Source organism: Camelus dromedarius, chromosome 6, assembly GCF_036321535.1.
Source record: "Camelus dromedarius isolate mCamDro1 chromosome 6, mCamDro1.pat, whole genome shotgun sequence".
In the NCBI taxonomy this organism is placed as follows: Eukaryota; Metazoa; Chordata; class Mammalia; order Artiodactyla; family Camelidae; genus Camelus; species Camelus dromedarius.
In genome coordinates, this window is record NC_087441.1 from 2,045,107 (window position 1) to 2,071,965 (window position 26,859).

The 26,859-nt window shown below is 52.7% G+C and overlaps 1 protein-coding gene across 12 annotated transcripts in view; it reads left to right on the forward strand.

Moving 5' to 3' along the window:
• The first annotated feature begins 7,712 nt into the window (after window positions 1-7,712).
• LOC105086277 (ribosomal protein S6 kinase alpha-2) overlaps window positions 7,713-26,859 on the forward strand; it is a 375,469-nt gene continuing 356,322 nt past the window's right edge. For all 12 annotated transcript variants that reach the window (XR_010381181.1, XR_010381182.1, XR_010381183.1 and 9 more), the window contains exons 1-8: window positions 7,713-7,848; window positions 8,070-8,228; window positions 10,351-10,411; window positions 13,391-13,446; window positions 15,005-15,062; window positions 17,793-17,866; window positions 20,875-20,988; window positions 24,159-24,204. Coding sequence is in view for 9 of the 12 variants with exons in the window: in XM_064486472.1 (XP_064342542.1) it covers window positions 8,149-8,228; window positions 10,351-10,411; window positions 13,391-13,446; window positions 15,005-15,062; window positions 17,793-17,866; window positions 20,875-20,988; window positions 24,159-24,204 (489 nt within the window). In the remaining 3 variants the exon portion in view is untranslated. The remainder of the gene's footprint in view (window positions 7,849-8,069; window positions 8,229-10,350; window positions 10,412-13,390; window positions 13,447-15,004; window positions 15,063-17,792; window positions 17,867-20,874; window positions 20,989-24,158; window positions 24,205-26,859) is intronic.

The window sequence follows — 26,859 nt, forward strand, 5'->3', positions numbered from 1 at the left end:
ATCCAGGCTGACTTGGCCAGGCCACAAGTATCGGTCTTATGAGAATCAGAGAAAGATCAGAGGGAAACACCCAGAACGTGTCCTAACTTTCTCCGTATAAAGATAATTTAGAACGCAAAGGAGTTTTAAGGGAAGAGAACCCAAGTCTAATAAAGCTATTTAGAGCTTGCGAATCCTAAAAGGACACAGCAGAGCCTGGGGACGGCGTCTCCTCTCGTGACTTTTAACACACGAGGTCTCAAACCAACGGCCCCCAGCGCCAGGTCAATGCTAAGGCAGAATCTCCAAGGTCCCCTCCTTCAAGGAGCCCCCTGAGGTCCTCTGCTCTCCACTGAGGGTTTACTGGGTTCTGTCGAAAGAGAGAAAGCAGCGCCGAGCTCCCAGTGTGCGCAGGCACCATGGGCTCCTGCTAAGCCAGTAAGGACCCTTCGCTTTCCATCAACACGACCCTCTGTTCAAATGCCTTGCTTTCCTGTTTTACGAACAAGGAAGCTGAGACCTCTCGAATCCAGTTAGCTTAGCGAGGTTACACAGGCCGCAAGCGGGAGAGTCCGAACGCGCACCCTGACGCCCGCCCCCGGAGCGCCCCCTCCTCCGCTCCTAACCCCTGTGTGCCCTCCCCTCCGGCCTCTGAGGAGACACTTGACCCAGAGCGCTGTCACCAGAGCCTCCCCTGGACGCGGGCGGGGCTGGAGGACCGAAGACACCAGTAGAAGTGAGCTCGGACCGCACGGAGCAGGACCCGTCCGGCGGCCCTGGCTGGCCCGCGCCCTCCGGCTCCGGGCTCTGTTCCTCAGAGCAGCGTGGCGCTGTAGGACTCCGCACCCCGACGTGGGGCACATCCCGCTGCGCCCCGCTGAGTGCTCGTGTTCATGCGTGTGCATCCGGCAACCCCCTCAGCAGATGCTGCTCGCCCACGCGGAGCTTGGCGCCCAGCCTGCGCGGGGCCTGGTTCCCGGGGCAGCCGTGCCGCCTGCGCCCGCCTCTCGCCCTCGCTTCTTCTCGGGGTTTTTCAAGGCCTCTTTCTGCCTCCTCATTTACCGTGGCCCACGTTACCCTTCCCCGTTATTTGCTGATATTCCCTGAAACGTCCTTAATATTCGCTCTGTGACTGCAACGCCCTCGCCCGTGGGAGGTGTAAATTTTGTCCTCATTGTCGCCAGGCTTGGCCGTGTGACTTGTTCTGGCCAAAATAATTCGAGGGAAGACCAGACATCAGGCACCAGGTGATCAGAGAGGCCGTTGTGTTTCCGCTTCTATAACCATGCAGGGCCCTCTGGGGTCTTCCTCAGACAGACCCCCCACCCCATGTCGTCCACCTGCCTCTCGTCTGGAGAAAAGCTTTAGTCTCCCAGGCTTCCCCGAGTTCCAGAGAGTACATGGAATCAGGGAAGCGAGGAAATGCAGAAAGAAAGGAAAACTTTCAAGCAAGACGCAATAACCGTAGTTCAGCCGTTAAACAAGGTCAGGGGCCTTCAGTTCCTCCTCAAGGGCTGTAATATTCTGAGCCACGGCCTTGGAGCTGTTTTGCAGATGCTGGAACCCCCACCAGGTGGAAGAAGCTAACTGTGTGATGCCCACAAGCGCGTGGCCCCCAGACCACTGGACAGATGATGCTGACTCCCCGTGGCCTCACCAGCAACCCAGCAGAAGCACGTCCACGAGCTGATCACGCACCATACAGCCCCTCCCTCGCCCTGTCTTAAAGCCTGAAAGCCTTCGGGGAGTTTGGATGTTTTGAACACCAGCTGCTGGACCCCTTGCTTGGCACCTGCTGCAAGCGCTGCACTTGCCCTCGCCACCCCCAGGGCAGCAGGTCGGCTTCACGGCACACGGGTGAGTGGACCCGGGTTTGGTTCGGTGACAGTACCACTCGGCCATTAGAATGGCCGGTGCCGGCTCTGGCTGTTCCTTCAGCCTGGGCCCCAGAGTGAAAACGACCACGACGGCAGCTGCCCCTGACGCACAGCCAGCTGGGGGCACGGGCAGGGCCGACCCCGTGGCCGTGGCAGGAAGGCACTGAGATCTGGGAGCTGCCTGCTGTTGCAGCGTCACCGGCAGCGCCTCCTGAGCTGGGAACAGGAGACCAAAGGGAGTTAAGTCAACAAGAAGTTGTGTGAGAAGCATCCCTTAGTGTCTGAGGCACAGCACTGATCTAGGGGTGGTCTGTTCATTGAAATGGCTGTTGTCACCCTGCCCCTGCCTCCTGGGGACGCGTTTCTGCACAAGCGAAGCCCAGCTCTTAAGCAGCACGACTTGTGCTCTTTTACACTGCGTTGTGGGAGCCAATAAAATTGCCCCTCGGCTTCCTTCCCACCTCCTGAGTCTAGGGTGTCATGGGGTCTGGTGGGCCGCTGCGTGGGCAGTAAAAGAATTTATCAAAGACAAAGGATGAAAATAGGAAAGGAGTTTATTAGGTACAGTGGGCCACAGGAGAGGGGCCTGTGTGAGCCCTGAGGGTCAGTCGTTGGGTCTTTTATTAGGGAGGGTCACATCAGTTACCGAGGGGTCACGAGGCATGTGATCAGCTTGTGCACAAGATTCTGACTGATGTTGAGATAATAGGGAAGGGAGGGGATCATGGAAAAGTAGGGCTATGGGTGCAGGAGGGGCTGTGACCTGTCTGGTGGTTGGGCTTCCAGGCACAGATAATCATCATCTCAGCTGAGGCGGGCGTGCCTTAGGAAAGGAATGCTCTTGGTTATCTTCAAAGAGCAGCACCCGGGCCCCTGAGGGGCCTTGGATCAGGAATCTGCCAGCTGTCTGTGGACCCTGCATGGAGCCTCTCTGCCTGCCCCTGTGACAGCTGGCCAGCTTCCAGAACCTTAATTCAGCCTTGACCTCAGTGGCCCCACCCTCCTTCTTTTTCGCACATTTACTGAGCTCTCACTCTGCACTGTCTAGGTGCTAGTTAGGTGGACATCACTGGACAAGATGACGGCCCAGGTCCAGATTCAGGTTTGGGGGTTGAAAGCTTGTATGATTTGGAGACTGCTGGCTCAGAATTGGAACAAAAACTCAGTACAGGGCCTTGGAGGCCCATGCAAGTGAGGAGCCTGAGCCAAATCTGATACAGGAAAAAATGTGGGGTGAGAGGAGGGCTGTGTCCCAGGTCTCAGCCGAGTCCCTGGGACGTGCCCCATCAAGTAAGGCCCTTGGCTTCTTGCAGGAAAGAAATAAAGAGTGAGCCACAGTTGAGTAAAAGTGGATTTATTTAGAGAGATGCACACGCCATGGACAGAGTGCAGGCTATCTCAGAAGACGAGGGAGAGAGGGAGAGAGCGAGGGCGACCACGAGGTGGGGTGTAGCTAGTTTTCACATGCTAACAAGTGAGAGGATTATTCCAACTACTTCGGGGAAGGGGCAGGGACTCCGAGGCGCCGGCAGCCTCCCTCTCTTTGACCTCTCGGTTAGCTTTGGAGCTGTCATGGCGCTAGTGTGCACACATTCAGCAGGCTAGGACATCACAGTGTGCACAGTGGGGCTCAAGGTCCACTGGAGGCCAAATCTTCTGCCATACTGGGCCTCCAGGTCTATTGGGAGTTAACTTTTCTGCCATCTTGGTGCAAATTGCTCTGTCATCCTTTACGTCTGTGTCCTGCCCTCTTCCCTCCTGTCTGAAATCCTCATGAGCTTTGTAGTCAGTGCACCTTGGGGGAGAGCAAGGAGCACAGAGGCAACATGAAACTCGGGTGATGAAGAGAGCCTCGCTGAAACTGAAGCAGGCGATGTGGTGGGAAGTAACTGGTGGTGACCGTGCTGAATTTTCTCGGAGCCGTGAGATCCTGAACCACAGCAAAAGCTAAAAAGTCCCCCAAACCTTTGAGTTCTGAAAACAGCTCACCACCAGGACGGTTAGCAAAAACATGGCCTCTGAACCCCAAAAAGCAAATTCAAACTCGCATGTAGGGTTTCGGAAGCAAAGAGCAGCTTTATTGCCTTGCCCAGCAAGGAGAATCAGAGCAGGCTATGCCGTAAAGACTGAGCCCACCTTGGGCTTGGGGTCTTGAGGTTTTATAGCAAACCTGGATGGAACAGAAAAGGTGATAACAATCAGCGTTGTGGGACACAACGGGGCAGCTGATCAGTGAGCCAGTGATACGCAGGTTGGTAAAAGCATTTACCAGCGATAAAGTATGGGAGTAGAAAGGAGTTTATTAGAGTGCTCTGTCACAGACAACAGCGGCCACACAGCCGAGAGGTGCCTGTGTGAGCACCAAGGGCCAGAAGTCGGGGTCTTTTATAAGGTCGGGTCACAGGGTGCCTGATCAGCTTGTGTGCAAGCCTATGATTGCTTGTAGGTGAGGCAAGAGGTTTAGGGTCCGTGAAGGGCCGCGGGGTTTGACTCTGATAAGGTAGGCATTACCTGGGGCTGTCAGTCTGTTAGGGGAAACACACCCAGTAAAGAATGTAGTTTATCTTTTGAGGGGTCACAGGCAGACACCTGAGAGCCCAGAAATGGGGGACGTTGGACTTTGAAGGACGTCAGTTGGCGCACAATCAAGGCATCTTACAGGGCGCTCCATTCCTCTTAACCTCCGTGAACCTTCGGGAGGAACTCCGGAGGTCTGTGCATTCTTCTGAAATCGTAGCCTGTTATGTCCTTCCTGGAGCACAGCCTCTGGGTTAAAGGTACCCTCCACAAAGGGTGAATCAGCAACAGCTTTGCATCAGGGAAGCCAGTCAGTCAATTTGCTTTATGCTCCTTCAGGACTCAGGTAGGACTTTTGGATTCCCCCAGTCTACCTTGGACAAGGCCAGACACACACCCTCCAAATTCCCATTCTTCACCCTGAGCATCCTGTGGGGCTCCCTGTTTCTTGCTTGTAGGAAATAGGGCTCATTCAGCCTCCTTGACCTTCCCTGAGCTCCCAAGGGCAGATTCAAACAGTTGCTAATCAGGGAAGGAAGGGGGTGCAGAGACAAGGGAGGGACAATCATGAAACAACAGTACAGCCCTGGGACAGGGTCCTGCTTCCTCCTCAAGTGACACACGTAGCAACATCTTTGAGGTCTTCTGCAGGAAATGAGGCTCCACCAAGGTGGAGGACGGTGACTTCACGCTGAGCACAATAAGAAGGAGAAGCCGGGCAGGGCTAACATGGTAATTCGTAAATCTAAGTGTGATAAGTGACGGTTTACTGGTCTAAGTTCTGCTGGGCTGACTCGTAAACCTGAAGTTTAGTGTCAGTTTACTGGGCTAACAAGCTAACTCGTAAACCCAAGCCCAACAAGTGTCAGTAATGTGATCTGTTCCTACTAGACAAGCCCCAGTGTGCTGACTCCCTGCTTTTGCTGTTCGAGCCTTATTGGCTAATAGCCCCAAGCTTGTAATTAACCCTATAAAACCCCATGCACACATCTTGGAGGTGCTCAGAGCTTCAGAGCAGAAGCCCCTCTGCGGCGTAATAAATCTGAGTACTCCAACCCTCTGAGTGGTACTTGTTTCTTGGCTGGCCTGTCATTTCCGTGTTTCTTGGCTGGCCTGTCATTTCCGTAACACAAGATTCCTGGAGCACCAGCCAATCAGAAGAAAGTCACACATCCTGCTGCCCTCACCCCAAATTTTGCCTTTAAAAACTTCTCCCCCAAAGCCATTGGGAAGTTTGGGTTTTTTTCCAAGCACAAACAACCTGTCCTTCTTGCTTGGCCCTGCAGTAAACCTTTCTCTGCTCCAAACTGACATTTCACTTTGTTTGGCCTCACAGTGCGGCGGGCACACTAGCTTTTGTTCCGTAACAACAACTTCAGTCCCCACTGATTATTTGAACACAAACTTATGATCAGCTTCTCTCTTTCCTCCATGCCTAGACCTTTGGCCTGGCCTCCCTCAGAGCATCAGGCAGCCCCTCCTGAGCACAGGCTACCCCAGGGAAGAACACTCTCTGACCTCCTACCCTAGGAGGCCACCCTCTCCTCACCTGTCTCCCACATCCAGTTCTTTCTACCTGCGTTTACTCCTCTCTATAAAGAAATCCTCTTTTGCAGGATATATATATATATAGTTCAATGATAGAGCACATGCCTAGCATACACGAGGTCCTGGGTTCGATCCCCAGCACCTCCATTAAAAATAAACAAATAAACCTAATTGCCTCCACCACCAAAAAATTAAAAAAAGAAAAAAGAAGAAGAAGTTTATGACCATGGTGATGCATGAAAAATGGATGTTGGGCGTGAGGAGGGCCGTGTCCCAGGTCTCCATTGAGCCCCTGGGACGTGCCCCGCCAAGTGTGGGTCCTTGGCTTTGCGCAGGGAAGACTTCAAGCACCAGCCACAGTTGAGTAAAGGTAGATTTATCTGGAAAGGTACATAGTGCACAGAGTGTAGGCTGTTTCAAAAGGCAAGAGAAAGGCCATGAGGTGTGGGGTTTGGGTCCTCAGGTTAAAGTAAAAGTAGGTATACACTCCGTAGACAGAATGGTGGCCGTCTCTGAAGACTAGGGAGAAAAAGGGGTGGCCACGAGGCATGGTGTTGCCAGTCTGTATGTGTTCCTAAGCTTCATATGCTAACAAGTGGGAGGACCACTCCAACTACCCTGGGGAAGGGGCTGGGATTCCCAGGAATTGGGCCACTGCCTACTCTGACCTTTTGTGGTTAGCCTTGAGACTGCCATGGCACCTGTGGGCATGTTATTTATCATGCTAATATGTTACAATGAACATATAGTGAAGCTCAAGGTCTGCTAGAAGTCAAACCTCCTGCCATCTCAATCCTCAAAGCCTAATTGAATCTTCCACCATTTTGGTGTTAATTGCTGTCATTCCTTGAATGCTGTGCCCTGCCCCCTTCCTTCCTGTCTCAAGGAGGTCATTGCAATCTTTGAGGACACAGGGGGAATGTGGACTAAAGGCCTGAGCACTAGGTGGCAGAGAGGTGGGAAGGCTGCCATACAGAAGTCCTCTGCCCCCCCCCCCCCCAGATGTTAGCATTGCTTTGATGGACCTGCGCCTCCAGGTTGGTTCTCAGACCCAAGGACATTCACTGTCTGGTTGGCGGTAGGCCAGGTGCACTGCCACAGGCTTCTTTCCCCCTTGACTGCCTCCAGGAAGGCTGATGGTCTCCGGCAGGCTCGGCTCCGAGTGGCTCTGTCCCTGAAGTGCTGCACACAGTGGAGCCCGCGTGAACGGAGCAGACATAAGGGGACTCGGGATTAGGGCGGGAGTGACCTCTGCGGTCTTGGACCCGGACAGACAAGATCGCCTGGAGACCAAGGGCCGCCGTGGGCACAGGCGCCGCTCCGCCTGCCCGGGTCCTGAGGGCCCACCTTCCTTTGAGACAGCCTGGCCCCAAGAGCCGCCTTCGCCGCCGCACTTCCCCGCGGCCCCAGGGCGCTGTCCCGGCACAGGCGTCACACACCTTCCCGCGAGCAGCCCCGCCGGAACCTTCCGGGTTGCCGCTCGGCCGTGACCACACCGGCCCGGGCAGCTCGACGGCGGGAGGAGGGGCCGGGGCTCAGAGCACACCGGAGAGTGTGGCTTTAAAACCGACTTCACGGCCGGGGCGAAGGCGCGGAGAAACTAGGCCGAAAAGGAAGGCTGGTCAAAGAGACAGGAAGGAAGAAGGACCAACCGGGGACGGGGGCGTGTCCTCCCGGAGCGGGCGCGGGGTCGGGCTCCGGGGGCGGGTCCGAGGCAGAGGGAGCGTCCAGAAGGCGTGACGTCGGGCGCCGGGGGCGTGTCCGAAGCGGAGGGAGAGTCAGGGGGCCTGGCGTCGGGCACCAGGGGCGTGTCCGAGGGGCGGGCCGTGTCCCGGGGGCGAGGCGTCGGGCGCCCTAAGCGGAACTGCGGGGGGTTCTGCCTAGGCCGTCGGGGTCCGTGCGGGGTCGCGGCGCGGCCGGGACTCGGGTGCGCCTCGCGGGCAGGTTGAGGCGGCGGGCCCCCTGGACCTCCCCGTGGTTGGCGGGTGGAGGGCCCGGCCTGTGCTCGGGGCCCACTCGGGGCGGTGGACAGCCTGTGCTCTGACCCGCCCGTGGACGCCGTCCCGGCGGCTGCATCCTCGGCCGGGTCGGGGGTGGACCGCGCTGCTCGCCCGCCGCCCCGCTTAAGGGAAAAATGTCCACTTTCAGGGAAACGCCGGACACTGCCTCGCGCCCTTGGAAAGCCGAGCCTTTGTGTCCCTGTGGGTTCTGCCCGGACTTCGGTGCGATGGAGCCCCAGGCGGGTCTCCGCGTCCTCCTGTGCCTGGCACTCTGCGGCCTGGGCGGCGCGCGCGGGGTCTGGAGCAGGTGAGCCGCCTGGAGCGGGGCCGGGGCGGGGCCTGCGGGGGCACGCAGGTGCCGGGAGACGCCGAACCCCTCACCAAGGTTGTGCACGCGCGCCCCTTGCAGGTTCGGGCACGACTCTGAGGAGCCGTAGTGCTTCCTCTTTTAAAGTTTCTTGCTCTGGCCCTTCCTCCCCTCCCTCTGGTTCTCTCTTTTCATCCTTCCTGTTGCAGCTGACCAGTTAGGGATAAACATGCTGTGCTGGAGAGGATTCTCATTTTCTTTTGTGGAGGAAGCCAAGATTTGAGTACCAGGTTTTAATTTTCTTCTCTTTTTTGGAGGACGATGATTGTGTTGATAAAAAGCTTTCATAACTTACTTCATAGGTGTGGGAAAAGGTCAGTTTTCCTTTTGAATTAAGCACCATTGCTGTTTTATCACTTACTTTAAAGGATAATATTAAACTTCAGTTTTGCCAGAAAGTGTATTTTCTGAAAAAGAGCTGTATTAATTAATTATCACCATCAAGTTAAGAAACTCTCACTGGAGAGAGAATGTGGTGTGCTGGTTGAGTGTGAACGGCTGGCTCAGATCCAGTGTGTGACCCAGGAGCTCTCCACCAAGGTCATCTGTAAAGTAGAGAGAGTAACACAACCATCCTGGCCAGTGGTAATCCACACATGTTAGCTGAAGATGTTAGGCTGCAGTATGTGGTCCCGCCAACCCCCTTTCTCCCATGATTCATGAGTCTGGTATAATTGGCGAGCCAGGCATGGTTTGGAGAACCCCAGGTTGATTCAGACCCCGAGGACCTCACGGGTCAGCAGGTGTTTTCCCAGACCCTCTTCCTCCTCGGAGTGGGCCTTTCTCCTTGTGGTGCTGTCAGCGTCTCCAGGGCTTTGGGAAGACGTTTTTCTTAAGCTCACCACACTCTTTTGCCTGGGTGGTCGGTGGACTTTGTGCTACAGACGCTCAGTCTTGATGGTTGCGTTGTAAACTGCATCCTGGGGTCCAGGCTTCCTGGCCTTCCAGGCTCAGATCCCACCAACTGAGATAAGGTTTTCCTACCCAGGAAAACATCTCCTAACGCTTCTCCCAGCTCATGCTCACGCTGCCCTTCGTCTCTTTTTTCTCTTATACAGAGAGCATGCTCATTAGTTCAGACTGAAAACAGGTTTCCAGTACTGTGAATGCTCTACTTACTCACCAGTGCTCAGTTATTTACAAAAGATGATGTGTAAGAACTTAATTCTGTTTGGCTTTTGAATCGTTTCTTCTGGAATTTAATTTATGTTACTTTCCTCTTGCTGCTGCTCTTTCCCGTCTATAAAGCGAGTGTTTTCTCAGGCCTCCCTTTCTGCCTCAGTCTCCGGCGTGCTAAACCCTGCACCTGGTTGGAGGTCTCCTGCTGAGAGTCCCCAGCGTGAGCACTACTCCACAGTCCCTTATGGAAAGTCTTAGGGCTGGGTGGGTTTCCCGGGGTACAGGCAGTTCGGGGCACGGGCCCTGTTCTAGACGTTCGAGCACCCTGAGAGCAGGCGTCACCCGTTCTGCAAGAACGAGTAGCTCCCCAGTGGAAGGGGTCCTGCCGTTAGCCTTGTGCACTTCAGGTCGTATTTTGTGGCCAAATGAACTACAAAAGCCTTTCTGTTTTCAGACTTGTGGGTTTCACAGATGCTCCTGTGGGTAACAGGCGTGTTTCTGAACTGCGTGAACGTCCTGAGGAGAAGGGCACTTTCTGGCTGGTTCCCTTGCTCCAAGCCTTCCTGGGTACTCATCCAGAATTTCAGCCCCTCCCCACCTGGCAGCCCGTCCTCCTGCTCAGTTATACTCATTACCGCTTCTTATCGCTGTAGGACACCGTGTGTTTTCTTAGTCACCATGGTGGAAGTCTTCCTCACTGGCACGTGAGCTGCAGGGGGTGGGACTCCCCCGCTGGGTCAGGGGAGCACCTCCCCATCACTTCAGCACCCCCATCCCCCAGCAGAGCCCGGAGACCCCCATCACCTCAGCACCCCCATCCTCCAGCAGAGCCTGGCCTGTACTCAGTGTTTATTGCATGAATCATGGCGTGAATGGATGGATGAATTACTTTTTCTGTAACTTTTAAAAGTTCTTGAAAAATAAGTTTCTCATCTTTCAACAGCGGCAACCAGGAGTGGAAGAAACTAATCATGGTTCACCACTGGCCCACGACAGTGTGCATGGTGAGTCCTGCCCGCGAGGCCCCTGGTCCCGTAAAGCCCGTACAGAGGGGGCTGGGGTGCACATGTCCTCCCTGAGCGTCTCCAGCTGCGGCCTCTCCCTGCCCAGCTCAGCTGCGCCATCCCCCCGGAGACTGTCCTCCAGGAGGCTGTGTGAGTTCCCCAGGGCCGGGACACAGGACCACAGCCTGGCCAGCTCACACGTTTATTCTTGCATTTCCGGGACTGGAAGTCTGAAACCAAGGTGTGGGCAGCTTCCTTCTGGAAGTTTTGAGGGAGAGTCTGTTCCATGCCTGTTCCCGGCTTCTGGTGTGGCCGGTCCCCCTTGGCTCGTGGACGCAGTCTCCTCTGTCTGAGCATGATTGTCCTGTTTCAGGTCCTTCTGTTTCTTACAAGAACCCCAGAGTTTATGTTTAGGGCCCACCCTCATCCAGTCTGACCTCATCTTAACTTGATGATGCCTGCAAAGGCCCTGTTCAGATAAAGCCACATTCTCAGGTGCCTGGGGTTAGGACTTCAGCACATCCTTTCGGGGATATGGTTCCACCCACCACAGGCCTGGACTTGTCCCCTCCCTCGGTCATGGCAAGTCTTATTAAAATGTCTCCGGGGAGCCTTCCCCGTCCTCTTTGCTCTGCTCATCACGGGCGCCCGCCCTCCCTCAGCTTGGCCTCCGTCGGGCTCGCCCCATGCCCTGTGTCCTTGCAGACTGTGTCACTGAGGCTCGAGAGAGAGGCAGCAGGAGGCCCCCCACCCCACCTGCCCTCTCCAGGCCCTGCCCCCCTCACCCACCTTGGGGGCAGTTGTAAATCCAATCCTGGTGTTCGTGGCACGATTCTAAAGCGTTTCACCACGTTGCTGAGCTATCTTTAATGTTACTGACAGTGTTTCTGAAATTTTGACTTGAAAATTTTTAATTTTGAGGCGCTTTTTTAAATTAGTGCAAGATGGAGACATTTATAAATTGCAAAACAATCCCCACCGCAGTGTTAGCTACCACCTCCATCCCATCACATAGTCACCGTGTCTTCTCTGTGGCGAGAACAGCTGAGGTCACTCCCGGAAGCATTCAGGTGCAGGGTCTGGCAACAGCAGCGGTAGTCACCACCCTGTCCCTAGACCCTCAGGCTTGTTGCTCTTGTACCTGGACCGTGTGTCCTTCCAGCAGCATCTCCCCGTCTCCCCCGCCCTCAGCCCCTGGCAGCCACCACGCGGCTCCCTCGGACACTCACTTCTAACAGGGCACCTCTTTCTACATCCGACTGCTCTGCTCTTAGTTTTCCATACTTGACAACTTCCTGTCTCTTTCTTCTGGTGCTGTGTCTTTGCTCTGGGGTAGAGGACGCAATTGGACGGGAGTAGAATGGAGTTTTCAAACTAATCAGTTTTCAGTTTCTTTGAAACCCTAGCTCACTCCCAAGCAGCTGGAGCTGTGGGGGCCGCGGGTGCCCTGGGGAAGGATGTGTGTGTGGAGAGCTCACACCTTGGGTAATGCTGGAAGATCTGCCTTCAGGAAATGGGACAAAATATGGGGGTGTCTCTGTGTGCTGACCAAGCACCCGTGGAAGTGCATTAGAAACGAGATTTAAAGAAATCTATTGTTAGGGAAACACCATTGTTAGGGGGTTCATGTCTCTCCCGGGTGGCCGTCACAGGGGTTCTGTTATTCCAGTCACGGTGTCATCTTGGGGAGCAGGCCCGTCTCTGGGCTCCTTCCCCCGTGAGTGATGTAAGCATCGCAGGTGCAGGGACAGGGTTCACGCCAGGGGCTGACGAACCTGTGCTGACCCTTGATCCCGGTTACCCCCAGAAAGACGGAGATCCTGGCCGAAAACCCACGCGGGGGCCTGGCTTCGCTCCTTACAGCCTTGCACGGCAGGAAGCGGCCCCCTTGCTTGGACTGTGTTTTCCTTCAGGAGGCAGGGCGTGCAGCCGGGGTGCAGGTGGGCTGACGTCTGCGACCTCTCCCTCCTGCTCCGGTCCTGCTCTTTGTCATCCTGCGCTCCTGCCCCTCCTGCAGCCTCCTCACAGCAGACATTTCAGTCACCTGCTCTGCCCTAAGTGACAGATCAGCTGGAAAAAGAAGCTGCCTCTCTGTAACACAAGGTGACTCACACAGGATGGCTTCCACGTGAACAGGACCCTCCCTGCTCCTCTCCATAACCAGCATCTATTTTTTTTGTTGTTGTTACTTTTTTTGTTGTTGCTTTTTGTTTGTTTGGGGAGGTTAATTAGGTTTATTTACTTATTTATTTAAGTTAACGGAGGTACTGGGGATTAAACCCAGGACCTCATGCATGCTAAGCACACACTCTACCGCTGAGCTCCACTCTCCCCACAATGTCTCTTTTTATTTGCTTTTCACTGTGGGGTCCACGGGCCCTGGTTTTCTCACCGCCTGAGAGCTGAGATGTATTTCTTTACGAAACAAACTCCATTTTAGCTAAACAATTTGTAGGTCCCTAAAAAGTTTTAGACTGAGATTTTTGTCTATGAGTCTGTCTTTAATGTTAAGGATATGCTCCTGTTCTCACCTTGGCATCTTTGTTGGCTGCAAGTTTTCAGTGTTTATTATTCTATTGTAGTGTTTGCAGCTGGTACCTGAACAAACTTGAGTGTAGCAGGGTCCCATCTTGTTCTCATTTTTGATGGTATGATAAGAGAATTATTCATGGGTAAGTGTAAGTGTACCCATCCAATGGACTTAATTTTCAGGAACATAAAAAGAGGAAAAATAGCTTTTTAATTCTGTTTTCTAAGTTGTTTGAAAGTTGTTCCACTCATTTCAAATAAAACATCCAGCCCCCATGTGGTCTCCTCATGAATGTATTGCCAGAATGCATTTATTGTAAGTCACCATGGATTTGATTTTGTGCTGGCCCTGTATGGAATCTCATTGATGTCTGTCAGAAGAAAGGAAGGCTGCTAAATATAGTTAATAAACAGTGAACCAGTTGTCTCGTCTATGTCTTTTCTCCCCAGGAAGTTGGAAACAGCTGTAGTGCCCCCCCAGATTACTGGACGATACACGGCTTGTGGTAAGTTCTTCATGCATTTAAAACTTAAAACAGCCAGAAGCTGGCTGACCTGAAACTCCAGCTTGAGTCTGCTCCTTACATGTATGCTTGTGCGTTTTGTTAGGGGCTTATTCAGTAACAGATCCTTAAAGAAGTCGTCATCTTTCTATCTTAGCCCTAATTCTGCGGTCATTTAGTACAGTAACAGTCTGGTTTAAATGTGCTTTTAGGGACTCTGGGTACATTTTTTTTTTATTTTTTGCTTTTTTTATTGAAGTATAGTCAGTTTACAATGTTGTGTCAGTTTCTGGTGGACACCATCAGGTTTCAGTCACACATGTACATACATACATGCCTTTTTATATATTCATAAAGATATACATATATCTCCTTTTATAGTCTTCTTCATTATCGGTTATAACAAGGTATTGAATATAGTTCCCTGTGCTCTACAGTGGGACCTTGCTTATCTGTTTTATATAGAGTAGTTAGTATCTGCAAATCTTGAGTCTGTACATTTTAGATCACTAAATTTCAATATTCTAATTTTCTTCTTTTGGAGGCAATAAGTAAATGCATAGAAATAAATAAAAGGGTGTATATGTTGTGTACATTATATGCATGTGTGTTATACACACTTCACAAACACCCAAATTCTTTTTTGGGGGGGGTCTGCCTGCATTTATTTGGTTTGTTCTTTGTTATATGTGCGTATATTTATGATGCTAAACTCTATGGGTTAATTTGCCCCATTAGAGGGATCGCCAAGTCCCTCTCCATGCAGGAGTGAAGTCCTGGCTCTTGCTGATTCCTGGGGAACAGGGGTCAGCAGAAAATAAATTAAACTGGGGCTTGAGGATCTGGCCTTGTGGGCGATCTGGACGCTGGTCTCTGGGGCCTCCGGCTTTCCGGGATTTTGCTCACTCCCTGGGCTGTCTTCTGGCCCCCGGGAGGGTGAACAGCCCTGCGGGGAGCCGTGCTGGTCCCGGGGTAGCTGAGGGGCTGGGCCGGCTTGTTGACCCTGGAGGCCGGAAAGGGATGTAGAAAGCAGGTTTGGTGCTGTCGTGAACTGAGCTGAAGACTGAGAGTTGCGTCCAGGGTTAGACAGTGAGGACACGATTACCTGCAGCAACATCGAGGGAACCGGTCTCTGCTTGGTGTTAAAACTCATGCCAGCCGATCTCGAGTCGTTACCAGGCGCTCTCTGAGCACAATCCATGTGTTGTCCCATTAATTAATCCATGTGTTGTACCACTAAGCTTGCTGTTCCCTCTGTGGTTGGGGAAAGATTCGCAAATGACAGCATGGCTGGGAAGCCCCGCCAGGCCTGGCTCCGGAGCGCCCCCTGCTGGACTCTTTACTTCGCTTCTTCTGCAAGAACGTCCGCCAGGATCTTTTTAACTCGACTTCCTGCTTTGAAAGAAACTGGAACTGTGGCCACTTGTACCCGAGTGTGACCCCCGTGGCATGAGGGATTCCCATTACAATTCACCTGCCTCTTGTTCTCTGCAGATCTTAGTGCCAGCGTCTTCTCAAGCCCAACCAAGACTAACGTTGTCTTTCCCATTTTAATTTCAAGGCCTGATAAAAGTGAAGAGTGTAACCGATCCTGGCACTTTAATCCAGAAGAGATCAAGGTATTTACTTGAATTATGTTACCTACACTGCAGAGTGCCCCACAGGAATGACTCTCCCTCCCAGCGTGCCCTCCAAGTTGTGTTTTAAGACACCTTCACCAGGATTTACTGATACCTAAAGCAGTCCCACAGATGAAATACGATTTGTATTTAATTAAGTCCTCGTCTGCTGTGAGCCCAGAGCGCTGTGTGACTCTGTGATTGGACAGCAGGTGTGAGTGAGCCAGCTCCGCTCTGGCCCCGGCCCCACCCTGGCCCCGGCCCCGGTCCTGTCAGCGCTGGTCCCAGACCCCTGGCCGGCTGGGCCTGTCCTGAGGTGTGTGTCCACAGCCATGGCCTGGGGAGATCCATGGCACTGGGCTGTCCTGACCGTGGGTGGGTAGGATTCTCCATGGGGCCCGTGAGCGGGGAGGATGAAGGCTTGTATCTCAGAGTAACTCGTGGTTACGAGTGTTGGTAGCAGAAGTTCTCTTTTGAGACACTCCTTCCTCATCCACACACACACACACACACACAGGTGTGTTCACCTCTCCACGGGCTGCTGACAACCCCAGGTATGTGATTAGTCGTCTGTCAGGGTAACTAGTACCAGGATTTACAGGGCAGGGTCTTCAATATCGCTGGGGCCTCCCTGAAAACATGGGGTATAGTTAGGGTTTGTTGCTAGAATTATGGGCCCCCAAAAGGACAAGGTAATTAGTTTCAGACCCATCACAGGTTCTCGTCCAGATGGAATTACTTCTCCTTTTCCTTTCTGGGAGGGCCTGCAGCGGTGTGAACGGGAGGCCTGAGAGGGCAGGGGCCGTCTCTGAGAATTACTAGTGTGCCCCAAAGCCTGGTGATGTCTCCTTCAGGCGCAGACACTTGTCTCTTCCCAGGCTCACGTCAACTCCCCCTGACGTTCCTGGTTAGAATCTTGTGATCCGACAGTGGACTTGGAGGTTCATTTACTCAAACGATGTACTGGGGCCAGCAGTCTGTCAGGCCCTGTGCCAGGGGCTGGAGACACAGGGAGCAGAACCAGAAGTGGTCTCTGGCCCTCTGGGGCCCAGGTGCCGATGAAGTCATCACACACAGTCCAGAATGACCATCTGGGTGCCTGGAGGGAAAAGTAGTCACTCCGAGCTTAGGAGGGTGGACCTAGGTAGGAGGAGGTGATACTGAGCTGGAATCTGACTGAACCAGAAGGAAGAGGAGGGCTGAGGAGGTGGTGGCAGCATATGCAAAGGCCCTGGGGTAGTACAGAGTTTCTGAAAAACTGGGAGGAAGCTAGTGTGGCTGTGGGTGAGCAGGGAGCCTGGCTGGTGTTCAGGGCCAGACCACACGGAGCCTTGTGTGCTGGTTAAGAATTGTCTCCGTGAGTCGGAAGTCATTGGAAGCATTCAAGCTGGCGAGTGAAATAACCCAGTGAGGCTCTTCTGATGGTTGCCCCGGCTGCGTGTCAGTGGTGAGAGCTGGGGGGGAGACAAGCGAGGGGGCTCCCGCAGGCCCTGCAGCAGGTTAGGAGCTTGAATAGACAGAGGCTGGGGGAATGGAGAGGGGGAGGGGGCATCCCGGAAACAGGGTGCATGGGCTCAGGACGGCCGAGAGAGGGAGCATCAGACCGGACCGACCCTGGGCCTGGCTTGTTTGACTAGCTGGGCGTCAGCCGCCTTCCCTGGCAGGGGACTCTGGCAGGGGACCGGACCTTGGCAGGTGTGAGATCATGGGTCAGCGGTGGACACGAGCAGTTTGAAGTGCCCGGAAATGTCCAGGAGGGCTCAGTGTCAGAGAGGCTGAGCCAGTATGAATACTTCATGACTCACTGAAGTTTGTAGGTGACTGTAGGTTCACTCTTCGTGTTCGTAGTTTCTGTGTCACCACTGTAGCATCACACAGTGGTTTCACTGCCCAGAAAACCCTCTGTGCTCCACCTACTCGTCCACTCATGCACCCACCCGACCCCTGGCAACCACTGCCTTTTTTACTGTCTCCATGGTTCTGCCTTTCCCAGAATGTCATGGAGTTGGGATCACACAGTGTGTAGTCTTTTCAGATTGGCTTTCACTTAGTCACATGCATTTAAGGTTCCTCCATAGCTTTTCATGGTTTGATAGCTCATTTTTTAGTGCTGAATAATATTTCATTGTCTGGATGGACACAGTTTGTTTATCCATTCACCTCTGAGAGCTTATATTTTCATACTTTTATGTTACTCAAATTTCTTCTTTTTTAAAAAATTGAATTATAGTCGATTTACATTGTTGTGTTAATTTCTGGTGTACAGCATGGTGATTCAGTTACACATATATATATGTTCTTCTTTTTCATATTCTTTTTCATTATAGGCTATTACAAGGTATTGAATTTTGTTCCCTGTGCTGCACAAAGGACCTTGTTCAAACTTTTTTTCTTCCTTTTTTTTTTTTAGTTTTTTTGGGGGTTGATAATTAGGTTTATTTATGTAATTATTTAATGGAGGCGCTGGGGATTGAACCCAGGACCTTGTGTATGCTGAGCACACGCTCTACCACTTGAGCTACACCCTCCCCCGTCTTGTTCAAATTTCACTTCTTGGTGTGATTTAAGGAACGCTTCACGCAAAATAAGCATAGAATCACCTTATTCAGTCCAGTGTTGTTAATTCACAGAGCTCTGTTCTTTTAACGTGGTAGTTTATCAGATTTGCCTTCTAGGTTTGAGCTGTTGGGCCCTGCATAGACTCACTGTTTCTGTTTCTGTTACGCGCAGGACCTACTGCCGGACATGAAGATGTACTGGCCGGACCTGCTGCACTCGTCCCGTAACCGCAGCCTCCACTTCTGGTGAGTGAGCTCCCGGGGCCGCCACGGGCCTTGACGCGCCGGGGAGATGGCTTCGTGGCCGCGGTCTGGCTGGGGCTGCGGGCAGCACAGGGGACGGGAAACAGCCACAGAACATGGCTCCGGAGCCTGAGGACCGGGAACCCCCTCTCATCGGGGGTGCCGGCTCGGGGGCCTTTCTCCAATGGATCAAAAATTAGGGCAGGTGGAATTTACTTTGTCAGCTTGGTTTTCAGTTGGTTACATCATTCATTGCTTGATTTTAAAAGCTTCCTCTACGGAGGTTTAACTTGCATATCTGAAAAGCTGTCACTCTAAGTTAGACAGGAGAGGATGTTTCTTAAAGAAATTGTGCTGTTGTCCTGCAGTAGATCAAGGAAAAAGAAGACGTACTTAACGAGACAATAACCTCATTCCTGCGACTTGGGGTGGAGGGAAAGTGAGGTCTTCACTGCAGGCTGAGGCAGGCTGTCCCAGTGAAACCTCTTTGGTTTAGCTGAGCCTAGAGGAAAGGTGCTGTGTTTAATTTGAGGTAGCCTTTTCAATCATTGCTTTTGAAGAAGATAGAATTAACATTCCTTTTTTGCATTATATTAACTGAAGATAATTCTTCATTTCCTCCCTAATTTCAATAAGGTGATTTATAATTCACTTCACCACAAATCAGGTTTTGTCCAAAATGATTAACCGCGAAATATTTTTGTGTAGAATTTTCAGGAAGGCTTATATTTGGAAAAAAAGCTTTTTGGAACAAAGCAGCACGCCAGTGACGTCTGTCCGCCTGGCTCCCTGGTGTGGGGTCTGCAAGTCCCCTCGAGGGCTTGTGGCGGGGAAGTGGTTCCGGAGTCCGGGCAGGGGGCGGGGGCCGGGGGCTGCTGTCACACCTTCAGGAGAAGCAACAAAAGCCCTGTGCAAGTTGGGCCTCAGGGCTGCTCCGTGCAGCCTGTGTTCTAGAAGATGGTTTCAAAACAGAGCATGGCCTTACTGAGTTGAAATAGCGGAAAACAGTGGAAACACTTAGATAGCAACTCACAGCACACATCAAAACAATGAGGCTTTGGCAACTCAGTAAAAAACACAGGGTATCTGCAGTTGTGACAACGTTCCGTGATAGCCAGTCGGATTTTTGCCAAATGACTTACGAATGCATCACCACGTGAACACAGTGAAGGCCTCTCCTGTCGGGGGGGGGAGTTTCCGTCAGAAGCCGCTCTTTAGTCTCGAACGAGAATCTAGCGTGCAGAGCAGAGGCTCGTGGTGTTGCTTGCTGCTGGAGATAATTCCCTGGCATGATCCCGTTAGCAATACTGGCCACGCTGAAAAATGCTCTGCACACAGCCCCCTGCAAAGTAGGATTTCTGCTGGTTTTTTGATTCTTATACGAAAAAGAACGAGCGTTTGCTCACTCCCAGCTGGCGATGCAGCCTCGCCGTGGAGGATGTCCCTGGGGAATCAGTCGCTGCCTTTCGTCCCCAAGACGGGCCAGGCCAGGGGGGCAGAGGTGACGTGACATCAGCTCCTGTGCCCTTCTGGGGGAGTGAGAGGGTGGCACCATGTCCCTTCTGATTGGGAGCTGACAGTTCTGTGTTAAATGAAGAGTGTCCAATTCCAAATGGTGTGTGGTTAAAGGTTCTGAGCGACACTCATCAGGACTTCAGCATTTTCTTACCCCTACCATCTTTTGAGTTAAACTTGCTTGGGAATAATCATTGTTCACATTTAATAAGTATTTTTAGGACCTAAAACTATTTTGGCTTGTGTGAAAGTGCTTTTTGTGACTCCCCCAGCACCCCCGGAGAAGGTCCTGGAATTACTGTTCCTGTTTTACGGAAACTAAGGCACCCGTAATTCAGGTTATATATTCAATTAGTTGGAAAGAGTCTTCTTTCTGTACTTCATGGAATTTGGAAAGTTATCAAGTAAATCACCCTGGAAACTAGATGAAGAAGTTAGTTATTCATCGTCTCTTTCCCTGTAGTTTTCTTGGGTCTGAGAGACTTGTAACTTGCAGCCACTTAGAACTGCACCCTGGGTGAAGCTGGCCGAAGAATTAGGGCACATTGAGACTGTGTTTCTGTGAGACTGCCTGGGGGTGCCTTTTGAATGCTTGCCTGAACGTTACATATTGAATCCTGTTGAGTTACTCACCGACAAAGCTGAGAAACGACGAAGGCTGGTGCCATTTCGTGTTCCACGCTAACTGTGGCTGACATCTGGACTGACAGGTTGTCGGTCATCCTAAAGGTGGTTTAGCAGGTGAGGGATGACAGCACAGGACAGTGGGAAGGGCCCAGCGCAGGCTCTGGTGCCATCAGGGCTGCCTGGCCCGGTGGCAGGGAGGCGGGTTCCTAGCCAGACCCTCTGAGTCCCCGATTCCCCGTTTCTAAACCAGCAGTAATATTTTCACCTTGCAGAGTTGTGAGAACCAAACGAAGAATGTGAAAACGTTTTGTAAAACTTTAACCTTCAATAAGATGTGAGGAATTATTAAGAGCATTGTTTTTCTTAAATACAAATTGCTTCTCGTTTGCGGACATTTGGCTGTGCTGTTAGTTTAATGCGGTCGTCTGTAGACGGACGTCTACACTGTGATCGTGAGCTGGGGGAAGGCTCAGGCCATCTTGCTAATTAGCGGGTCTGCCTTTGCTTTGCCGGTTGCTCGGAAGTGGTAGTCTGGGCGCCACTGTGGCCGTCCCCGGCCGTGCAGCCCGGGCTTTGCAGGGCAACACCCCGCCCTGTGAATTTGTGACGCTCGATCGATGGCGTTTTCTTTCTTCTCAGCTGGATTTGTTGTTGGTCAGATTGGAACTGGCTGGCAGAGATCCTGGAGAGAGGCCGAAGGGTGCCCTGGGAGATGGTGTCCTCTGTGGGGCGTTGAGGCGGGAATTCTGTCCCTCCCGCTTGGGGGGAGCAGTACGCCTCCGCGCGTGGCGCCCTGCACTCGGAGCCCGTGCAGACGTGCTCCGCGGAGGCGGTGCCTTTACTTTGTAGTAACATAAACGTCCGCGCAGGAGGCACGAGTGGGAGAAGCACGGGACGTGCGCAGCCCAGCTGGACGCCCTCAACTCCCAGAAAAAGTACTTCGGCAAGAGTCTGGGTCTGTACAAGGATCTCGCCCTGAACAGGTAGGTGACGGTGCGGCCGCCCCTCGCAGGCTGTTCCTGAGTTGCGGCTTCGCCGTCCGCTCCCCGCCCCCTTGGGTCCCCCATCCCCGGGGTTGGGGGAGCAGCCCTGCCTCGTGTCCCGTGGACCCGGGAGCCGGCCAGCGGGATCACCGCTGAGAGATGCTCGTGCGTCACACTCAGCCTTCCCGGGTCAGTGGGGGCTCCGACCACACAGGGCGGACGGAGACTCGGGGCCTCGGCAGATGCCGCGTCGTCAGCCTAAGGGATGCAAGACTGACCCGGGCGCGCCCCTTCCAGCCATGCTTTCCGACGGAAGCACATTGTGTTAGTGAGAACTGCACGTCCAGAACCTTTGGGTCTTTGCTCTGGTGTCCCTGGAACAGGCAGGAGGGGGCGCTGGGCGAAGTTCTTAAACCGCTAGAAATTGCCTGGGCCCACACGTGCCTGCCCCTGACCTCCGCTCCAGAGAGGCTCCTGGGCCTCCCGACTCTTGAAATCCCCATGACGGCCCCGCTGGGAGCAGGCGGGCCGCTGAGGAGCCAGGCGAGGCCGGCCCTCCATGTGCGTGAGCATTTCCTCCCATCCTTCATCGAAGTGGTCACCATAAACCACAAACCAGTGTTAAAAACCACGATGGTAGATGATACAGCTTGCTGAGGCTAGAGTTCCAGCAAGAACCTTTGTGGAAGGGTCCTGTTTCAGCTGAGTCGCGTCTCAGAGATGAAGACGCCTTTCCTGGTTCTCTGCGTGCACTCCCCTCCCCACGCCAGGTGTGGAAGGCTCCACAGGGCTGTGTCCCCTTTACTGTGATCAGAAGCACGTGACGGCTTGGATTGGCAGGAGGCGGATCGCAGGCCATGGCAGGAGGGCAGGCACCTCTGGGGAGGCCGGGATTCCACAAAGAACCTCCGTCCAGCAGTGTCTCAGATCCCCAGCCCCCAGGGCTCCTGCTTGGACTCCGGCCTGCGATCCTGCTCCGAAACAGGAACCAGTTGTGCAGTTTGCACCGTTTCTCCCTCCTGGGGTCTTACTTCTGCTGTGAGACGCTGGGTGGGCTGCCCTCAGAGTGGGAAGTCTTTTCCTCTGAGGCCTGCAGGCCTGGCACCCACGCTAAGGATGTTTTACCTAAACGGCAGCATTGTATGCATCCTGGGAGGCGAGACGATCTGCGGCTTTTCCTGCTGGAAGCACCCAGAGGTGTAGGTAATACCAGCTTCAGAAGTCATAGAGAGAAGTAGCGAGGGGTGTGTCATGCAACGCCCGGCGGGGGGGCCCCCGGAAGACAAAGCAGGGGTGGCAGTGGCCCCCATGCACGCACAAGCCTCTGCAGGGAAGGACGGTGCCCTCTGTTTCCCAGCACTGACCTCATGGTCTTGATGCAGGAGGGTGTGAGTTCCCGCTGAGTCTGCAGCCCAGGTTTTACTGAATCAAACGGGAAAAGAAGAGTGAATGGATATGCTGAAAGTTTTAAAAGACAGTATCTGAGTAATTCATCCCTTAATGCACCAACTATTTATTAAGCCCTCCTGTTTACACCTTGTGATTCTCAGGGGCTTTGCACACGTGCACACACCGTGCATAGCTGCTAAGTCACCAGAGCAGCAGGAAGGCCTAGTGCCCTCGGCCTGGCCGTGGGGGGCGCCGCCCTGCGTCCTGGGGGTGGGCCTGTTCTCCGAGGGCTGGCTGAGCGGGAAATGCTGCTGGGAGCGGCGTGTCTGTTAACGCCTGGATGGGCCATCAGGGAGAAGGCCTCTGCTCGCCCCGCTTCCCCAAGGAAGGTCTAAAGTCTTAGGACTCACAAAATTAAAATTAGGTCCAAACTTAAAATCTCTTACATGTTTCTCTATATTATAAACCATTACTACAGACTGTCCTTTTCTCAGAGGTAAGCCTGCCAACTTAGCACAAACGAGTAGTTTTTCACTCACTTTATAATATGAAGGACGCAAACCTGAAAAAATGCAAAATACCTTGAACCGAAGTTCTCAGATTTCCTGCAGATGTGGGCCGAGGATTAATGCCAAGCTCATCTTAACTCAGGACAAAACGTTATAGACTCTGTTCTGAGCTAATACCAAGCGTCCCCAAACACTTCTCTTTTTACCGTATTTCCTTGACGTCCTAACCCAGGAGGGCCCTAAAGCAGCGCTGCCCACGAGGAATAGAACTCACGTAATTAAAAAGTTTCTAGCAGCCTCATTAAAAAGAGCAAAAAGGAATAGTAATTTTGTAATGCATTTTGTTTAACCTAATATAGCCAAAATATTATCACTGCAACTTGTAATAAATATTTAAAAAATAGAGAAATTTTGCATTTCCGGGGCATAAAGTGTTTGAAATCTGGCCTGTGCCCTGCACGGTCAGCACAAGGATGGGCCATGGGCACGTTTCTTCAAGGACCTTGCCCGCCACCTCTCCTCGCCTTGTTCCGGGAGCTCTGTATCTGAGATCCAAGGATCACCAACCCGCAGCCTCTGGAGAAAGTGTCTCATTAATGCTCGTACCAGAAACCAGGGCTGCAGGAGGCAGACCACCGTCTGATGGTGCTGGTGTCCGGAGAGGCGGCCTGAGTCCCTGCCTCTGCTCCGTGTGGTCATGACCAGGAGAACCCGGAGAGACACGATGGGGCTGCAGCATATTATTTTAGAATTATTAACCTTTTAATGTTGAACTTTAACGAGAACTTTTTAGTGTTGCACTCCATAATTTAGTAAGTTAACCTCTTCATGCTTTGGTGAGCTGGTTAAAACCCTGTGCTTTAGGAAATGATTCCGAGCTGGGGGTACTGCAGGGATTTAAAGATCTGACCCAGTGTGGTTTTTTTAGGCTAAGCTTGGGACCCAGAATCAGTTGCTCACTATCTTTCAGAATGGTCGCGGCCATGGGTGGTGACGTGGTGCCCACCGCCCTTGGCAGTGGCCGTCGGCCGGCAGGAGAGTTTCCGGTGCTGGGAAGGGGTTTGGGTCAGAGGGGCGCGCCAAGGGGAGGGGAGGTCGGGGCAGCCCAAGCACCATGTGTTTGCTGCCCTTGCCAACAGACGTACTGCCCCAGGTAGTAGGAAATACATGCTTTGCTTCAAGAATGTCTCACTTTTTACTCTGAAAGATGGTAAGAACAAGAGAGAAAAATGGACATTCATGATACAGCTGTTTTTTTTCTTTAAATTTTAGCATACTCCAAAAACTGGGGATAAAGCCATCTAACAATTCCTACCAGGTAAGCTTTGCTTTCAGCTCCTTGTCCAGTGTCTGCTGACTGGGGACACCCAGCGACGCTCAGGTGTCACTTCAGCCTGTGAGCTACACGCTCAGACCAAGCAACCCAGGCCCCCTCCCACTTGAATGTTATGTTCCTGGAAGATTTTATGTGAATTTTGTTTTCCTGTACATACTGAGTGTAAACGGGAGGCAACTTAAACTGACGATTTTGAAGCAGATTGATGGCTCCTTGGTGAGAAGTGTGTTCCAGGTCCTGATGGTGGGATGTGCAGTTGGAAAGCACATTCAGTTTTGTAACAGTTTGGGGAAGAAACAAATTCTGTCTGAATTTGTTTTTTTTATTGAAGTACAGTCGGTTTACAATGTTGTGTCAGTTTCTGGGGTGCAGCATGATGCTTCAGTCATACATAAACATACATGTATTCACTTTCATATTTGTTTTTGTGCTTAAGATGTGACTGTGACTTATTTCATAAAGCTAGACACTTTGGCGTGCGGGCCCCACTGGCCGGCAGCCTGCAGTGAAGGGCACTGACTGCGCCCGGGCAGTCCGTTGTGAGCACGGTTGCGGAGCCCACGGTGGGCCGCCCCTGGTGTTGGTGGCCGTCCGACAGCGGGCCTGCAGCCTCTGCTCTCTGGCCCTTTACAGAGTGAGTGTGCTGGCCCTCGCTTTACAGAACCATCTCGGGTTCTTGGGGATAGTTTTATATTCATCATAGGTGTGGATTTAGAAAAGGCTGCAAGTCACTGATTTTAGCAGTTCTGAGGTTCTGGTGTCACGGCTGGAGACGGAGCCGTTATTCTGGCTTCTTGACAGTTTGTGAAGTGGGTCAGCCCTTGGTCTTGCTCTGGGGACCTGCTGTCGCCCCCTCCATGGAGAGGAGGGGCAGAAGGAGCAGTGCCCTTGGGAGGGGGTCCCAGCTGCCCTCTGTCCATCCCTCCAGGAGGCTGTGAGGGAGTGTGTTGCACCGCTCCTTTGCCCTCTTCTGGACTCACGTTTAAGTAGATGAGAGGAGAGTGTTTTACAGTCTTGCCCGGAGCTTGAGGTTCAGAGAACAGATTTCAGTTACAATAAAAGCAACGAGTCAAGCACGTGTTTTCTTAGCTCCTTCTCCGTGCTGGGGGCACTGGGTTGGGGGTTGGAAGTAGCGTGACGTGTGACATGTGACTCAGGCAGAGGTTCTGGCCTCAGAAAGCTGGTGGGGTCTCCCAGCAGGAGAGCTCTTACTTTTGCACCTGGGACCCGGGAGAGGGGAACCGAGACCCCAGAGAGCAACTCATGTGGATGTCAGTCTGGAGGGCGGAGCCCAAGGGACACATCCCCTCCTTCCTCTGGGGTCAGGGGTCAGGGTCCCTTCTCCAGCATCTTCAAATTCTGTCTGCAAGCCAGTGGAGAGCTCAGGGTTGGGGTGGGGAGACGACGGGGCTGTCACTAGATGCATTTGTGAGAATAGACCAGAGCTGAGTGTCACTTGAATCGAGCAGTGCTGTTCATTTTCTCTGTTGAAGTCTCGTCTCTGACGCACTTTACCTCATTGCAGATCTCAGATATTAAAGATGCCCTTGTCAGCGTGTACGGAGTCGCTCCTAAAGTCCAGTGTCTTCCGCCAAAATCGGTCAGATGTGTGATATTCTGTCTTGGTTTTATCAAGAAGACAGGTTCAATTTTCCCGAGAGTTTGCACTTACTGCGGGGCAGAACTGCAGGGATGGGGGGGGGGCTCGTGTGCACGTGTGTGTGTGCATGTGTGTGTGTTTGTGTGTGGGGGGTGTTTTGAAACAACAGATTGTTTTTTGACACTATGCTGGGATTCGGCTTGTTTCTGGCAGTTTCTCAATGAGAAGACCCCTTCTGGAGGGCGGTGCAGGGGGGCCCGGCAATGTGGGTATATTGTGCGGTGAAATTCTGCTCACTGTGTACAGTGTTAGCTTCAGTAATTTCAGTTGTGGTCACCTGTGTGGTGTGTGGATGAGTTGTAGTTTCTTTTGTTGGCTGATCAAGGCGTCAGTCTTTTTAGCAATAGGGTGCTGTTTACCTGTTTATCTACAAAAAGCCATCTCTTCTCCCCGCATTGCGACACACACGTCTTTCCTTGTAGGGCGAGGAGCTGCAGACCCTCGGGCAGATCGAGCTGTGCTTCACTAAGGACCTGCAGCTGCGAAACTGCACGGACCCGGGGGAGCCGGCGCCCCGAAGGTGGGCACTCTGGCCGGCCCGGGCGGCCGCCACCAGCCTGGGGCTGGAGGTGTGCGAGGACGGCCCCGCCTTCTACCCCCCGCCCAAAAGACCAACCACTGGTGCCTAACTTCTGGAAACAGTCTGTGCTTTGAAAAGCAAGAGGAATTGACAAAAGCATTTTAAAAAGCATCTCCAGAGTGAAACTTCTTGGTGACAACCTTCCTTAACCTCAGCCTGCTTTGTTGGTTTTGCTTTTCACTTGGTGTCTGCGAGTTGATTTTTCTGGTTCATGTAAAGACGGGTGAATGTTGGGGACACTGAGGGGTCGGAAAGCACCCCACCTGGTGCTGAGATTAGGGTAAAGCTTGTTTTCTGTGTTTTTCCTTTATTAGACTCTGGCATCCTTGGAAGACAAGTCAGGCAGCCTTGGAGTCTGGGCAGAGGGTGGAGGGACCCGTCTCCCTCTCAGAGTGAG